General features: G+C 44.4%; 1 protein-coding gene across 4 annotated transcripts in view; it reads left to right on the plus strand.

The window, feature by feature from the left end:
* Positions 1-9,502: 9,502 nt before the first annotated feature.
* PAWR (pro-apoptotic WT1 regulator) overlaps positions 9,503-18,831 on the plus strand; it is a 205,525-nt gene continuing 196,196 nt past the window's right edge. For 2 of the 4 annotated variants that reach the window (XM_069764518.1, XM_069764516.1), the window contains exons 1-2: positions 9,503-9,616; positions 16,868-17,464. In XM_069764518.1, coding sequence (XP_069620619.1) covers positions 16,964-17,464 — 501 coding nt within the window. In that variant the 5' untranslated portion in view covers positions 9,503-9,616; positions 16,868-16,963. Of the gene's footprint in view, positions 9,683-16,867; positions 17,465-18,831 lie in introns of all 4 variants that reach the window. The other 2 variants (XM_069764517.1, XM_069764515.1) reach the window with 1 other exon arrangement.

Raw genomic sequence — 18,831 nt, forward strand, 5'->3', positions numbered from 1 at the left:
TTTAGCCATATTGGTTTCCTCCTATTTCTAGTATGTTTATTCCCATACGGTATATACTGTGCACAGGTCCTATCCAGGATGCTAATAAACGTCTCCCATTTTCTTTGTATATTTTTATGTCTCAGGATATCATCCCAGTTAATTGCACCAAGATCATCTCTCATCCGGTGGAAATTTGCCCTCCTGAAGTTTAGTGTCCTTGTAACTCCTCTACTACACATCTTATTAAAGGATACATGACAACTTATTATTTTGTGATCACTATTCCTCAAAGTGACCCCCAACCCTTATATTTGATATGCGGTCTGGCCTGTTGGTTAATATTAGGTCTAGCAGTGCCCCCCTTCTTGTTAGGTCCTGAACCAGTTGTGAGAGGTAATTGTCTCTCATAATTGTCAAAAACCGATTACCTTTGCTGCAGATTTCCGTTCCCCAATCAATTTCAGGGTAGTTGAAGTCCCCCATAATAATGACTTCTCCTTTAGTCGCGGCTTCACCTATTTGCTTTATGAGGATATTTTCTGTTGCTTCCATTATTTTTGGAGACCTATAACAAACCCCTATCAGTATTTTATTATTTTTCCCCCTCCCCTTATCTCCACCCACAGGGACTCTACATTTTCATTAGATTCACCTATATTATTCTGCAGGATGGGTTTTAAGGATGATTTTACATATAGACACACCCCTCCCCCTCGCTTATCCGTTCGGTCATTTCTGAACAGACCATAACCCTGCAAGTTAACAGCCCAGTCATGGCGCTCATCCAGCCACATTTCAGATATCCCCACCATGTCATAATTATGCTCCAACACCATTAATTCTAATTCGTCCATTTTGTTGGCGAGGCTTCTGGCATTAGTATACATACATTTTATGTATCTCTCTGCACCTCTATTCTTTCTTAAATTATTAACTGATCTAACCCCATCCCCCATGCTGTAGCAATATGTTATATGTTCATGTGGCCTCTAGGGGTTTCACTACTTTTATGTGTGTTCTATATTCTTTGTTTGGAACTTGTTGGATGTTGTTGGACTCGGAATTCATGTAATGGAGGTTGAGACATGATGTGAATAAAGAGCAGATTACCTACAAGAAGAGTGCCTGTAGCTTTAATGCAACCGCTGAAAGTAGAACTGCAAAATCTACAGAGAAGAGGCATGATAGCACCAGTCTATAAGAGCACAGATTGGATCAGCAGTTTGGTCATAGTGCAGAAACCATCGGGCAAGTTAAGAATATGTATTGGTCCTAAGCCACTCAACAAGACGCTGAAACGAAATCATTACCCAATGCCAACATTAGATGATGTTCTACCAGATTTATCAAAGGCTAAAATATTTTCTGCATGTGATGTAAAAAATGGATTCTGGCATGTGACCCTGACTGAAGATTCAAGTTTATTGACAACATTTTCTTCACCATTTGGACGCTTTAAATGGCTGAAAATGCCCATGGGACTAAAACCTGCTCCAGAGATATTCCAGCAGAAATTGATGAAGGCTTTGGAAGGACTTACTGGAGTGAAGACAATAGCGGATGATATCCTAGTAGTGGGAGAAGGTGAAAATATGGAATCTGCAATCAAGGATCACGATCAGAAGATGATACAATTTTTGGACAGATGCAGAGAAAAAAACATAAAGCTGAATTTGCACAAATTCAAATTGAAAATGACAGAAGTGGCCTATATTGGTCATCGACTGACTTCAACTGGGGTCAAAGTGGATCCTGAAAAGGTGAGAGCAATACAAGATTTGCCTACCCCTACTGATGTTTCTGGAGTACAACGATTTTTGGGCATGGTGAATTATCTCTCAAAATTTTGCAGACATCTGTCAGACATGTGTGAGCCACTGAGACAGCTAACCCACAAAGATGTGCGCTGGGAATGGACAGAAAGCCAGGAGACTGCTTTCCGAGCAGTAAAGAATGCCAATGCAGATACAGCAACCCTAAAGTATTTCGATCCAGATTGAGAAGTGGTGGTACAATGTGATGCTTCGGAAAAAGGCCTTGGAGCCACATTAATGCAGAACAAACAGCCAATTACATTTGCAAGCAGAGCTCTTACAACAACAGAGCAGGGATATGCGCAGATTGAGAAGGAACTACTGGCTGTGGTATTTGGGATGGAAAAGTTTCACCAGTACACCTATGGTCGACGGGTAACAGTGCAGTCAGATCACAAACCATTGGAGAGCATTACAAAGAATCCATTACTAAATGCCCCAAAGAGACTACAGCGCATGCTGTTGCGACTTCAGAAATATGATGTTGACATCGGGTACTGTCCAGGAAGAGACTTACTGATTGCAGATACGCTAAGCAGAGCTTACCTTCCTATCACAAATGATGAGGAGGAAGACATTGAAACCATCAATATGTGTAACTACCTTTCAGTGTCAAAAGAAAAGGTCAAGCAAATCCAGACGTTTACAGAGAAGGATAAAAGTCTCCAGAGTTTAAAGACTGTCATCTTGCAGGGCTGGCCAAAATACAAGCAGCATGCTCCGAGGGAAGTCTCACCATTCTTCCACATAAGAGATGAATTGTCAGTGCAGCAAGGAATCATCTTTAAAGGAGACAGGGCTGTTATACCTGAAGTTCTCAGAAGAGGCATATTGAAGACATTGCACTCTTCTCACTTAGGCATGGAAGGATGCCTACGTCGTGCACGAGAATCAGTTTATTGGCCAGGAATGAATGACCATATAAAAAATTACATAGCACAATGTGAAATATGTGCATCTTGCAATGATAAGCAACCAAAGGAGACATTGCAACCTCATGAAATTCCACATAGGCCTTGGTCAAAAATAGGAACAGACTTGTTCACATGGAATGACAAAGAATACCTGATTACAGTGGACTATTTCTCTAACTTCTGGGAGGTTGATTTGGTGCAGGACACAAGGGCGAGAACAGTGATTAAAAAACTCAAGGCCCATTTTGCCAGGTATGGCATTCCAGATATCGTTTTCTCTGGAGGTTGAGACATGATGTGAATAAAGAGCCTGGAGATACTCACAGAGTGTGATTTGACAGGATTCATCACACAGAACACATGCCACCCCCAACTTCCTTATTTGTGCCCAGGTCTCTTTCTACACTATCTTCCCCTCCTATAAATTGAATACCCTCCCCCCAATCCCTAGTTTAAACACTCCTCCAACCTTCTAGCCATTTTCTCCCCCAGCACAGCTGCACCCTCCCCATTGAGGTGCAGCCCATCACTAGCGTAGAGCCTGTAGCCAACTGAGAAGTCGGCCCAGTTCTGCAGGAACCCAAATCCCTCCTTCCTACACCAATTCTTGAGCTACTTATTAACCTCCCTAATCTCCCGTTGCCTCTCTGGCGTGGCACGTGGTACAGGCAGTATTTCGGAAAATACCACCTTGGAGGTCCTTGCTTTCAGCTTGCAGCCAAATTCCCTGAAATCATCGTTAAAGGGCCGCTGTCACCCCCCTCCAGCAGTTACAAACTAAAAGAGCCACCTTGTGCAGCAGTAATGCTGCATTCTAACAAGGTGGCTCTTTTAGTTTTGTGTTCATGTATTACTAAAATAAAGCGTTTTGAAACTTTTCAAAAATACCTGTCTTTGTCCATGGAGGCGGGTCTGAAGCCTCCTCTGTGAAGCGCCCAACTGCAGTCACTCATCTCTTCTGGGGCGATGGTCGCCACCCCCTGCGCGCTGTTTTCTTCTGAAATCCGGCGCCTGCACTGTGCGTGCCTGCCTGGGCAGGAGCAGTGAGAATTGGCCGTCATAGATCTCAGATGCCGGGTCCCTGCCTGCGCCTGTGCGGGCAGTGCGGCCACCCTGTTACTGAATCCCCGCCCCACACTGTGTTATGCATTATGCACAGTGCGGGGCTGGGATTCCTGGGCAGATTCCTGCACAGACCGACGCTGGAAGGCAGGGAACCTGGGGGAGCGTCTGACAAGCGCAGTGCGCATGTCCAGGAATCCCAGCCCCGCACTGTGCATAATGCATAACACAGTACGGGGCGCGGATTCAGTAACAGGGTGGCCGCACTGCCCGCACAGGCGCAGGCAGGAACCCGGCATCTGAGATCTATGACGGCCAATTCTCACTGCGCCTGCCCCCAGGGACGCTGCTTCCATTAGGCAATTTGAGCCCTTTGGCTCAGGCGGCAGAAGAGAGGGGGCGGCAGATTCCGTAGTAACTGGATTTGCGCTGCTAGGTTTTTTTTTTGTTTTTTTTTTATAAAACTCCGGGGTCAAGTGCCCGCCCCCCCTCCTCCCTCCCTCCTTCCTGCCCCCCCTCCCTGAAGACGTAATACTCACCTTCCTCCAGCGGTGGCTGCAACTGTGTCTCAGCGCCGGCAGCGCGTACTGTCTTCAGCGGTCACATGGTACCGCTCATTTAAGGTCATGAATATGCGCATATTCATGACCTTAATTAGCGCTATCATGTGACCGCTGAAGACAGGAAGGAAGACGCTGCAGAAGAGATGCCAGGAAGTTCTGTTCTGTGCCGCGCGGTAAGAGGTGAGTATGACAGGGAAAAAGGATGGGCAGCCATGCACGCAGGGTGGGAGGATAGGGGAGGCATGCACGCAGGGGAGAAGGATAGGGGAGCCGTGAACGCAGGGGAGAAGGATGGGGGAGCCGTGAACGCAGGGGAGAAGGATGGGGGAGCCGTGAACGCAGGGGAGAAGGAAGGGGGAGCCGTGAATGCAGGGGAGAAGGATGGGGGAGCCGTGAACTCAGGGGAGAAGGATGGGGGAGCCGTGAACGTAGGGGAGAAGGATGGGGGAGCCGTGAACGTAGGGGAGAAGGATGGGGGAGCCGTGAACTCAGGGGAGAAGGATGGGGGAGCCGTGAACGCAGAGGAGAAGGATGGGGGAGCCGTGAACTCAGGGGAGAAGGATGGGGGAGCCGTGAACGCAGGGGAGAAGGATGGGGGAGCCGTGAACACAGGGGAGAAGGATGGGGGAGCCGTGAACACAGGGGAGAAGGATGGGGGAGCCGTGAACTTAGGGGAGAAGGATGGGGGAGCCGTGAACGCAGGGGAGAAGGATGGGGGAGCCGTGAACTCAGGGGAGAAGGATGGGGGAGCCGTGAACGCAGGGGAGAAGGATGGGGGAGCCGTGAACACAGGGGAGAAGGATGGGGGAGCCACGAACGCAGGGGAGAAGGATGGGGGAGCCACGAACGCAGGGGAGAAGGATGGGGGAGCCGTAACGCAGGGGAGAAGGATGGGGGAGCCATGAACGCAGGGGAGAAGGATGGGGGAGCCTGTTATGATCAGGTGGCCTTGGAGCAGCATGAAATGACCTTCGCTGGAGCAGTGGTAACTTTACTGACCGCAACCCCTGATCCTATCACCGCAACTAGAAGTAGCTGTGGGGTGTGCCTAACCAGACCTAGACACCTCGACACAGCCTAAGGACTAAATATCCCTAAAGATGGAAATAGGAAAACTCTCTTGCCTCAGAGTAGACCCCCAAAGAATAGGTAGCCCCCCACAAATAATGACTGTGAGTAGGAGAGGAAAAGACACACGCAGACAGAAAACAGGGATAAGCAAAGGAGGCCACTTCTACCTAGATAGGAGATAGAACAGGATACTATGCAGTCAGCATAAAACACTACAAAATATCCAGAGCAGAAAAATACAAAAACTCCACCACCTAACTAAAGATGTGGAGAGTATATCTGCGACTCCAGCGAGTCCAACTAGACTGAGAAAAACATCAGGCACAGTCTAGCAGGAACAAAATAGAAACAAGATAAGCACAGAAAATAAACACACAGCAGTGTGTCTAAAAAAATGAAGAAAACACTTATCTTAGCTGAATTGGCAGCAAGCAGGAGGGGCCAGGCAGAGGACCAACACTTCCAAAGGAACATTGACTACTGGCAAGGACTAATGAGTCCTGCACAGCTAAATACCCCAGTCCAAGCTGCAATTAGCAGAAACACCTGTCCAAGACTACTGCTCAGGAACAACCGCATTACCATCAACAACCACCGGAGGGAGCCCAAGAGCAGAATTCACAACAGGAGCCGTAACGCAGGGGAGAAGGATGGGGGAGCCGTGAACGCAGGGGAGAAGGATGGGGGAACCGTGAACGCAGGGGAGAAGGATGGAGGAGCTGTGAACACAGGGGAGAAGGATGGGGGAGCCATGCACGCAGGGGAGAAGGATGGGGGAGCTGTGAACGCAGGGGAGAAGGATAGGGGAGCCATGAACGCAGGGGAGAAGGATGGGGGAGCCATGCACGCAGGGTGGGAGGATAGAGGAGCCATGCACGCAGGGGAGAAGGATGGGGGAGCCATGCACACAGGGTGGGAGGATGGAGTATAAATATGGAGTATAAATACTAGACCCTATAGGGGGGCCACAGTGTGAGAGGACAGTGTGAAGAGGGGGCCGGTATAGAAAGGAGAGGTCAGTGTGAAGAGCATGTACCATAAGAGGGACAGTGTGGGGGTCATATTTTGTGCAGACAATATAGTGAGGGGCAATTTTTTATTCCGGAGCATTATAATGACACTTGTATCTTTAAGGGCGTCTTGTGGAGATTTTCTGCAAAAGAGCGGAAAAGATGGAAATCTGCAGAGACGGCTGTGGCTGAGAAAACTCATCATGGGGTCTGGACAAGATGAAGAAAAGAAGAACGGCTCGATAGACGATGTCATCTATAAGGTACCTGGATGTAAATGTTATTTGTGATACTAACTAATTCTCATGTTTTTATTTATGTTAGGAGCTTTAAAGGGGTTGTCCAGGTTTGTGATGAGTCTGCAGTCATTCTTTGTGACTGGAGACTTCTGAGTTCTCACAGTGCAAACTGCACGCTGTCAGGATTCTCTCGTGCTGGGGATTTACATACACGCGGTCACATGCTGACTAGACATGTGTGGCCTCCGTCATTGAAAATGAACTAAGCGAGGCCGGGCACATCTAGGCAGAATGTGGTCAGAAGTATACAAATCACATGCTTGTGCTGACATGACTGTCCACCGGCAAGGGAGAATCCTAGTAGTGTGCAGTGCATGCGTTGTGAGAATTCAGAAGCTGCGATCTCAGGATTCAGCTCTGCAGGTTCCAGTAGTCGTCACATGGACACTTCACTCATATGCGATTTTCATACTTGTGGTCCTGTGACAACGAGCTTCTCTTCTGCTTCTCTCAGTTTTTCACTGAACATTGAGAGCATTAGGGAGAGGAGCTCGTGGGTACATGACTAAGGGTACCGTCACACAGTGCCATTTTGATCGCTACGACGGTACGATTCGTGACGTTCCAGCGATATCCATACGATATCGCTGTGTCTGACACGCAGCAGCGATCAGGGACCCTGCTGAGAATCGTACGTCATAGCAGATCGTTTGGAACATTCTTTTCTCGCTGGATCTCCCGCTGTCATCGCTGGATCGGTGTGTGTGACACCGATCCAGCGATGCGTTCGCTTGTAACCAGGGTAAACATCGGGTTACTAAGCGCAGGGCCGCGCTTAGTAACCCGATGTTTATCCTGGTTACCATCGTAAATGTAAAAAAATACAAACACTACATACTTACATTCCGGTGTCCGTCAGGTCCCTTGCCGTCTGATTCCCGCACTGACTGACTGCCGGCCGTAAAGTGAAAGCAGAGCACAGCGCGCTGTGCTTTCACTTTACGGCCGGCAGTCAGTCAGTGCGGGAAGCAGACGGCAAGGGACAGACACCGGAATGTAAGTATGTAGTGTTTTGTTTTTTTTACTCTGGTAACCAGGGTAAACATCGGGTTAATAAGCGCGGCCCTGCACTTAGTAACCCGATGTTTACCCTGGTTACCCGGGGACCTCGGCATCGTTGGTCGCTGGAGAGCTGTCTGTGTGACAGCTCTCCAGGGACCACACAACGACTTACCAACGATTACGGCCAGGTCGTATCGCTGGTCGTGATCGTTGGTAAATCGTATAGTGTAACGGTACCCTAAGTGTGCAAATCGCATATGTCCTTGGTGGAGGGGGGGCACCAAAATTAATTCTTGTCCCTGGTGCCAGAAACCCTAGATACACCTCTGCCGGTATGCCACTGCGAGCGGCGATTACCGAGTCCGGTGGGGGGATGTGTGTGCACAGGCAGTGAGGCAGGGACTGTGGGGGAGGGGGGGGCGCCATTTTTCCGTTCGCCTCAGGCAGCAGAGAGGCTAGGTTCACCCCTGCCTGCCCCAGGCAGGCACGCACAGCGCAGGCGCCGGATTTCAGAAGAAAACAGCGCGCAGGGGGCGGCGACCATTGCCCCAGAAGAGATGAGTGACTGCAGTTGGGCGCTTCACAGAGGAGGCTTCAGACCCGCCTCCATGGACAAAGGCAGGTATTTTTGAAAAGTTTCAAAAAGCTTTATTTTAGTAATACATGAACACAAAACTAAAAGAGCCAAAGAGCCACCTTGTTAGAATGCAGCATTACTGCTGCACAAGGTGGCTCTTTTAGTTTATAATAGCTGGAGGGGGGTGACAGTGGCCCTTTAAGGACCTTCCACCTACCTCTAACTTTGTCATTTGTGCCAATGTGCACCATGACCGCTGGGTCCTCACCAGCCCCTCCCAGTAATCTGTCCACCCGATCAGCGATGTGTCGGACCCGAGCGCCAGGTAGAGAACCTAGCAAAAAAGCCAAACAAAAAACAGTGGTGTGCTTGCAGTTTCTTTGCAATTTCACCGCACTTGGAATTTTTTTTCCCGTTTTCTAGTACACGACATGCTAAAACCAATGGTGTCGTTCAAAAGTACAACTCGTCCCGCAAAAAAATAAGCCTTCACATGGCCAAATTGACGGAAAAATAAAAGTTTTGGTTCTGGGAAGGAGGGGAGCGAAAAACAAAAACGCAAAAAAAGCTCCGGGAGTTAATGCTTGTCATAAAAAGATGAGACAATTGTCCACCCCCCAAAAAAAAATGCCTAAATGCTAAAGTAAGGCTATGTTCACACTAGCGTTGTGCGCCGCTGCGTCGGCGACGCAACGCACAATGCACGCAAAAACGCGGCAAAACACACGCAAAAACGCTGCGTTTTGCGACGCATGCGTCGTTTTTTGCCGAAAATCGAACGCAAGAAAAATGCAACTTGTTGCGTTTTCTTGGTCCGACGCTTGCGGCAAAAAAGACGCATGCGTCGCACAATGCAACAAACAAAAACGCATGCGTCCCCCATGTTAAATATAGGGGCGCATGACGCGTGCGTCGCCGCTGCGTCGCCCGACGCTAACCCGACGCACACTAGCATAACGCTAGTGTGAACGTAGCCTAACCGCTAAAAATGCTGGTAAACCATTAGCAGAAAGCGCTCCAGGAAATTGTTAAGAGACAAAAACTTGATGTGGTTTCTGCTCTAGAACTGGTGGTTTTGACCACCTGGATCCCCTCAGTGTGCACACGGCTTATGCTGGCATGTTCCGGAGTCCTATGGCTGCCCCCTCACACGGCAGCATGTCCCCTCTATCACAATGACTCCCGAGGTATGACGGCGGTCGGCACATTCCGGGAATGCGCGGTCACAATAGTCACTCCCTCAGCGCCCGGAGCTCGTTACACTTCGGAAACACTCGGAAACTTTCGGCTTCTTCCGGGGACGCGAGTGCAGCTCGAGAGAGGTGAGTGTGCCCGCCGCACCTTGCCCCTAGTCTGTGCGCCCGGTGACTGACCACTGTGTGCCACAGGTAAGGACGCTGCTGAGGGCACCCGCACGAGGGGAGGGTGGCAGAACACTGGCATCTAAAACTTTCCAGCTAGGAAGCCGGTGCGGCCACTTCTGGCTGCAGGGAGGAGATGGGCTGCTGCTGTCAGGACTGGGTGCTGCTGGCCACGCCGAGGAGGAGAGGGCTATGTGATGGCCAGCCAGCCACTTCTGCTGAAGTCATGGTGCCATGCTCATGCCTGGCACCTTCCCTGTCCACAAGTCTAGTCCTGGGCCATAGCCAGCTCTAGGTTATTATATGGATACGTGATTACATAGTTATATGGATATATTACATAGTTCTTACATGGATACATTATTACATTGCTTTATAAGGATACATCACTCCATTGTTATATGGACATTGTTACATTTATTATGTAGATTAGTGTATGATATGGATATGTTGTTATATGGAAACGATAATACATCCATTATATGGGCACATTATTCTATTGGTATGGGATACATTGGTACATTGATCATATGGTTTGTTACATTGTTATATGGATATATTATGTTTATTATATTGATATGTTGTTCCATTTATTTTATGGGTATATTAGTATTTATGTTTGCTTTATGTGCACATATTGTTCCATTGGATATATGGATACATTATCAGATTAGATATATACACATGCAGCGGTACATTGGATATATGGATATATTATCAGGTTAGATATATACACGTGCAGCGGTACATTGGTTATATGGATAGATTATCAGGTTAGATATATACACATGCAGCGGTACATTGGATATATGGATACATTATCAGGTTAGATATATACACGTGCAGCGGTACATTGGATATATGGATACATTATCAGGTTAGATATATACACGTGCAGCGGTACATTGGTTATATGGATACATTATCAGATTAGATATATACACATGCAGCGGTACATTGGATATATGGATACATTATCAGGTTAGATATATACACGTGCAGCGGTACATTGGATATATGGATATATTATCAGGTTAGATATATACACGTGCAGCGGTACATTGGTTATATGGATACATTATCAGATTAGATATATACACATGCAGCGGTACATTGGATATATGGATACATTATCAGATTAGATATATACACGTGCAGCGGTACATTGGATATATGGATATATTATCAGGTTAGATATATACACGTGCAGCGGTACATTGGTTATATGGATAGATTATCAGGTTAGATATATACACATGCAGCGGTACATTGGATATATGGATACATTATCAGGTTAGATATATACACGTGCAGCGGTACATTGGATATATGGATACATTATCAGGTTAGATATATACACGTGCAGCGGTACATTGGTTATATGGATACATTATCAGATTAGATATATACACATGCAGCGGTACATTGGATATATGGATACATTATCAGGTTAGATATATACACGTGCAGCGGTACATTGGATATATGGATATATTATCAGGTTAGATATATACACGTGCAGCGGTACATTGGTTATATGGATACATTATCAGATTAGATATATACACATGCAGCGGTACATTGGATATATGGATACATTATCAGGTTAGATATATACACGTGCAGCGGTACATTGGTTATATGGATACATTATCAGATTAGATATATACACATGCAGCGGTACATTGGATATATGGATACATTATCAGGTTAGATATATACACGTGCAGCGGTACATTGGATATATGGATACATTATCAGGTTAGATATATACACGTGCAGCGGTACATTGGTTATATGGATACATTATCAGATTAGATATATACACATGCAGCGGTACATTGGATATATGGATACATTATCAGGTTAGATATATACACGTGCAGCGGTACATTGGATATATGGATATATTATCAGGTTAGATATATACACGTGCAGCGGTACATTGGTTATATGGATACATTATCAGATTAGATATATACACATGCAGCGGTACATTGGTTATATGGATACATTATCAGATTAGATATATACACATGCAGCGGTACATTGGATATATGGATACATTATCATGTTAGATATATACACGTGCAGCGGTACATTGGATATATGGATACATTATCAGGTTAGATATATACACGTGCAGCGGTACATTGGTTATATGGATACATTATCAGATTAGATATATACACATGCAGCGGTACATTGGATATATGGATACATTATCAGGTTAGATATATACACATGCAGCGGTACATTGGATATATGGATATATTATCAGATTAGATATATACACGTGCAGCGGTACATTGGATATATGGATACATTATCAGATTAGATATATACACGTGCAGCGGTACATTGGTTATATGGATACATTATCAGATTAGATATATACACATGCAGCGGTACATTGGATATATGGATACATTATCAGGTTAGATATATACACGTGCAGCGGTACATTGGATATATGGATACATTATCAGGTTAGATATATACACGTGCAGCGGTACATTGGTTATATGGATACATTATCAGATTAGATATATACACATGCAGCGGTACATTGGATATATGGATACATTATCAGGTTAGATATATACACGTGCAGCGGTACATTGGATATATGGATATATTATCAGGTTAGATATATACACGTGCAGCGGTACATTGGTTATATGGATACATTATCAGATTAGATATATACACATGCAGCGGTACATTGGTTATATGGATACATTATCAGATTAGATATATACACATGCAGCGGTACATTGGATATATGGATACATTATCATGTTAGATATATACACGTGCAGCGGTACATTGGATATATGGATACATTATCAGGTTAGATATATACACGTGCAGCGGTACATTGGTTATATGGATACATTATCAGATTAGATATATACACATGCAGCGGTACATTGGATATATGGATACATTATCAGGTTAGATATATACACATGCAGCGGTACATTGGATATATGGATATATTATCAGATTAGATATATACACGTGCAGCGGTACATTGGATATATGGATACATTATCAGATTAGATATATACACGTGCAGCGGTACATTGGTTATATGGATACATTATCAGATTAGATATATACACGTGCAGCGGTACATTGGATATATGGATACATTATCAGATTAGATATATACACGTGCAGCGGTACATTGGTTATATGGATACATTATCAGATTAGATATATACACATGCAGCGGTACATTGGATATATGGATACATTATCAGGTTAGATATATACACGTGCAGCGGTACATTGGATATATGGATACATTATCAGGTTAGATATATACACGTGCAGCGGTACATTGGTTATATGGATACATTATCAGATTAGATATATACACATGCAGCGGTACATTGGATATATGGATACATTATCAGGTTAGATATATACACGTGCAGCGGTACATTGGATATATGGATATATTATCAGGTTAGATATATACACGTGCAGCGGTACATTGGTTATATGGATACATTATCAGATTAGATATATACACATGCAGCGGTACATTGGTTATATGGATACATTATCAGATTAGATATATACACATGCAGCGGTACATTGGATATATGGATACATTATCATGTTAGATATATACACGTGCAGCGGTACATTGGATATATGGATACATTATCAGGTTAGATATATACACGTGCAGCGGTACATTGGTTATATGGATACATTATCAGATTAGATATATACACATGCAGCGGTACATTGGATATATGGATACATTATCAGGTTAGATATATACACATGCAGCGGTACATTGGATATATGGATATATTATCAGATTAGATATATACACGTGCAGCGGTACATTGGATATATGGATACATTATCAGATTAGATATATACACGTGCAGCGGTACATTGGTTATATGGATACATTATCAGATTAGATATATACACATGCAGCGGTACATTGGATATATGGATACATTATCATATTAGATATATACACGTGCAGCGGTACATTGGATATATGGATACATTATCAGATTAGATATATACACATGCAGCGGTACATTGGATATATGGATATATTATCAGGTTAGATATATACACATGCAGCGGTACATTGGATATATGGATATATTATCAGGTTAGATATATACACATGCAGCGGTACATTGGATATATGGATACATTATCAGGTTAGATATATACACGTGCAGCGGTACATTGGATATATGGATACATTATCAGATTAGATATATACACGTGCAGCGGTACATTGGTTATATGGATACATTATCTTATCAGGTTAGATATATACACGTGCAGCGGTACATTGGTTATATGGATACATTATCTTATCAGGTTAGATATATACACATGCAGCGGTACATTGGTTATATGGATATATTATCAGGTTAGATATATACACATGCAGCGGTACATTGGATATATGGATATATTATCAGGTTAGATATATACACATGCAGCGGTACATTGGATATATGGATATATTATCAGGTTAGATATATACACATGCAGCGGTACATTGGATATATGGATACATTATCAGGTTAGATATATACACATTATAGTGGCATATTGTTTCTATTGGTTATATGGATACATTATCAGGTTAGATATATACACGTGCAGCGGTACATTGGTTATATGGATACATTATCAGGTTAGATATATACACGTGCAGCGGTACATTGGTTATATGGATACATTATCTTATCAGGTTAGATATATACACGTGCAGCGGTACATTGGTTATATGGATACATTATCTTATCAGGTTAGATATATACACATGCAGCGGTACATTGGTTATATGGATACATTATCAGGTTAGATATATACACATTATAGTGGCATATTGTTTCTATTGGTTATATGGATACATTATCAGGTTAGATATATACACGTGCAGCGGTACATTGGTTATATGGATACATTATCAGGTTAGATATATACACGTGCAGCGGTACATTGGATATATGGATACATTATCAGGTTAGATATATACACGTGCAGTGGTACATTTATTATATGGATACATTATCAGATTAGATATATACAGATGCAGCGGTACATTGGTTATATGGATACATTATCAGATTAGATATATACAGATTATAGTGGCATATTGTTTCTATTGGTTATATGGATACATTATCAGGTTAGCTGTTTATGGAGTCACTAGAACATTGGTTACATGAGTACATTATCAGATTATAAATATTTGTATACAGTATTACATTAATTATATAGATACATTATGGAAATGCTAGAACCAAACTGTGACCCGTCATCACTTTATACAGCATATGAATTCTGCATACCTGCAGTCCTGCTGCATCATGTGTAGAGGATCCCATTTACCACCATCTTTGATGTAATTAATATTAGAAGTGACCTGGCTCTGCCCACACCATTAAAGGGAACCTGTCACCCCGTTTTTTGAGATTGAGATATAAATACTGTTAAATAGGGCCTGCGCTGTGCGTTACTATGGTGTATGTAGTGTACCCTGATTCCCCATGTATGCCGAGAAATACATTACCAAAGTCGGCGTTTTCGCCTGTCAATCAGGCTGGTCTGGTCAGGTGGGCGTGTTCACAGCGTTCTTTTCTTCCCCAGGTTTCCGTTGGTGGCGTAGTGGTGTGCGCATGTCCAAGGTCCGGATTCCCTGTGCCCACGTGAAGACACAGCGCGCGATCTGCGCTGTCATTCCTTTCATCGGTGCGGGCGGCCATCTTCCTGGGGCCGCGCGTGCGCAGATGTAGTGCTCTGCTGCACGGGGCTTCAGGAAAATGGCCGCGGGATGCCGCGCGTGCGCAGAAGAGATCGCGGCGGCCATTTTCCCAAAGCCGAGTTTGCATCTCGGCTTTGGGAAAATGGCCGCCGCGATCTCTTCTGCGCACGCGCGGCATCCCGCGGCCATTTTCCTGAAGCCCCGTGCAGCAGAGCACTACATCTGCGCACGCGCGGCCCCAGGAAGATGGCCGCCCGCACCGATGAAAGGAATGACAGCGCAGATCGCGCGCTGTGTCTTCACGTGGGCACAGGGAATCCGGACCTTGGACATGCGCACACCACTACGCCACCAACGGAAACCTGGGGAAGAAAAGAACGCTGTGAACACGCCCACCTGACCAGACCAGCCTGATTGACAGGCGAAAACGCCGTCTTTGGTAATGTATTTCTCGGCATACATGGGGAATCAGGGTACACTACATACACCATAGTAACGCACAGCACAGGCCCTATTTAACAGTATTTATATCTCAATCTCAAAAAACGGGGTGACAGGTTCCCTTTAAGCATGTGTAGCGGTTCACTTGTGCGGTTTGTGAGGTTTATGTGCCACCCAAAAGTAGGGGCCCAATGGCCGCACTGTCTAATCCACTACTATAGATATGGAAGCCACATATATGGCCAGCCTGAGCGCAGATCACTGGCGGCAAGAGATGGCATGGAGAACTGAGGCAGGTCAAGTCATGTGGCGCACAGTTGGCATTGACCATGTGACAGTGGGTCTGTGGCACAGCTACAGTACTAGTAGTAAGCAGCTCTTTAGCTTTAATGCACTCTTGGCTGCTCCATTTATTTCTTTGTGCAGTAGAACATGAAAACGTGTAGAAGGAAAGGGCTGATCTCGCTGTTGTTTCCTCCCTGGGATTTTGATTTATATAATCTTTGTTACTAAAAAGCCATACTGGTGTGTGGGGCAGTGCGTGTCTGTCTGATCTAGGCAGGGTGTCAGCTGAAAAATAGAGCTGCCTCTTCTAAGGAGATTAGTGCTGTATGAAAAGCCAAGTCACCATCAGACTCCTTGGCACCAATAAAGTGCTGTGCTGGATGCCTAGGTAAAAGGTTTTTTTTTTTAGAAAAATATTTAAATTTTCATATTTGCATGCTGTTGGCTATGAGATTTGTTTAATAGTAACTTGCCTAAAGCTTTATTTGTCTTTTTTTATTAACTTTTATTGTCATTTTTATGTAAGCTGAATTTGTCGTTTAGGCTTGTATTATTCACCAAAATTCAAAGTTCACTATTCAATAATATATGATAATAAATATTTAATAATTCAGTAGTCAGTGAAGTGTGCCAAATGATGAACTCGGAGCTACTTCATTACTAGATGGTTGAATGTCTTGGTTTTATTCTTCCTTATAAATACTGTATGTTATCCATAGGTGGGCTTCATCTAAAGCGTACCAGCCTTTGATTTGGAGCGTGCCCATTTCATGTCCTTCCCTTCTGGAGATCCTAGATAGACAAAGTAAGAGAACATGGCGAGCGGTGGCTTTAGGTCACACACCCCATCTTCTTCTAACACAACTGATTTCCTGGAGGAATGGAAGGCAAAGAGGGAGAAAATGAGGGCAAAAATGTATGCGGCTGAGACGATGGGGACTGCTGGGGCAGCGGATCTCGTCAACAAAACTAGCAATGAGATGAACAATAATACCAGTAACAGTAGTAACCACCTGACCGCCGCACCAACTGTGCAAAAAGCACCGACAGCCATCAAGAGGACAGATGATGATCTTTCTATTAGCACCGCCGTAACACAGCAAAGGAAGGCCCCAAGTCCTGTACAAGATGGAGGGGCAACACCGGATGAATCACCTCCACCTACATCTCAAGACACTCCAACGAAGATTAAAGATAAAGGAAAAAGCTGCAGTGGTCCAAGTGCCAGGAAAGGTAAAGGGCAGATTGAGAAGAGAAAACTTCGGGAAAAAAGAAGGTCTACAGGGGTGGTGAATATTCCCTCTGCAGAAATAGAAGTAAGTCATCATGATGAATACTCAACCTGTCATATATGTGTATATGTATATCCTTTGTGTCAGATTTCCAGGGCTGCCGTTAATAGACGTAATAATATCATTTACTATTTTCACAATAAAACATCTGTTTTCTGTACATTTTCGTTGTGTTCTCAAAACGACAGGTTTTCTTCTAGTTTGTAGTAGTTTATATTTCAATGCACATTAGATAAAAGTTGGCCAAAACCACCATTTTTTGTAGGATCAGCTGACTATTTTGTGCTTTGGGAGCTTCTGTAGCTCAGAAAATGATGTTTAGGATATGAGTATTGGGCGGTTGGAATTTAATCATCTGATTCTTGTGTTCGGTTGGGAGGTATGCCGCTGCCAAATAATTCTGAAAGTGGCTCTCTTGTACAGAACACAGGAATACTTAGCTGATTCGAACATTCCTGTGTATAGGGCAGTTATGAAAAATAGCCATTTGACGAACTTTAGAATGGCTGTCTTAAAGGGAACCTGTCACCATGTTTGACCATTATTAGCTATGGCCAGCTCCTTTCTGGGCTGATATACGGCATTCTACATTACTGTATATCTGCGTTTAGCCGACCTGAAAGACTAGAAAAACAGCTTATATTATACTCACCTGTGGGACGTCCACACAGTCTCCCTGGCATCGCGCTCCTGCCGTGTTGAGTGCAGAGCAAAGAACTGTAGTGTGCAGTGAAAGGTCAGCCCTGGCGCATGCGCACTGCAGTACTTTATTCTGCTCTGGTCAGGACAGAGAAGTGCGCCTGCGCAGGAGCGCGATGCTGGGGAACACTGTATGGATGACGTAGGGACGTGTCATCTACATGGACCAAGAAGGAGGATGATATCACAAGAAGTAGGGAAGCACCGGACCAAGATCAGCGATGCCCCTAAGACTGGATTGCCTCCAGAGAAGTATAATAAATGCTCTTTTTCTTGTCTTCCAGGTCAGGTTGTGGGCATATATACAGCATATTATAATGCTGTATATCAGCCCTGAAAGGTGGTGGCCGTATCTCATAACGGTCAAACCTGGTGACAGATTCCCTTTAATGAATCTGGCCCTTAGTGTCTAGCTAGCACACAAATTGTTTGAACTCCTTAAAAAATGTGGAATATGCCTTGTACACAAAGATTTTTGCTCACTTTTTCACAGAATTCCTATTTTTGTCCTTTGGTCCATCAGAAAAACAAGAACACATCCATATTTGTGTCTTCTCAGTTGGAAGCAGCAGTGCATATTTTGTGTTATAGAGGGTAAGAGTATACATTTTCCTGATTTCAGACTATATTGGAAGCTTGTAATCAGGAAACTTCCCCGCACACTACAGTGTGTCAGAGTTAGAATACACGGT

Source organism: Ranitomeya imitator, chromosome 4 (assembly GCF_032444005.1).
Source record: "Ranitomeya imitator isolate aRanImi1 chromosome 4, aRanImi1.pri, whole genome shotgun sequence".
NCBI classification, from domain to species: domain Eukaryota; kingdom Metazoa; phylum Chordata; class Amphibia; order Anura; family Dendrobatidae; genus Ranitomeya; species Ranitomeya imitator.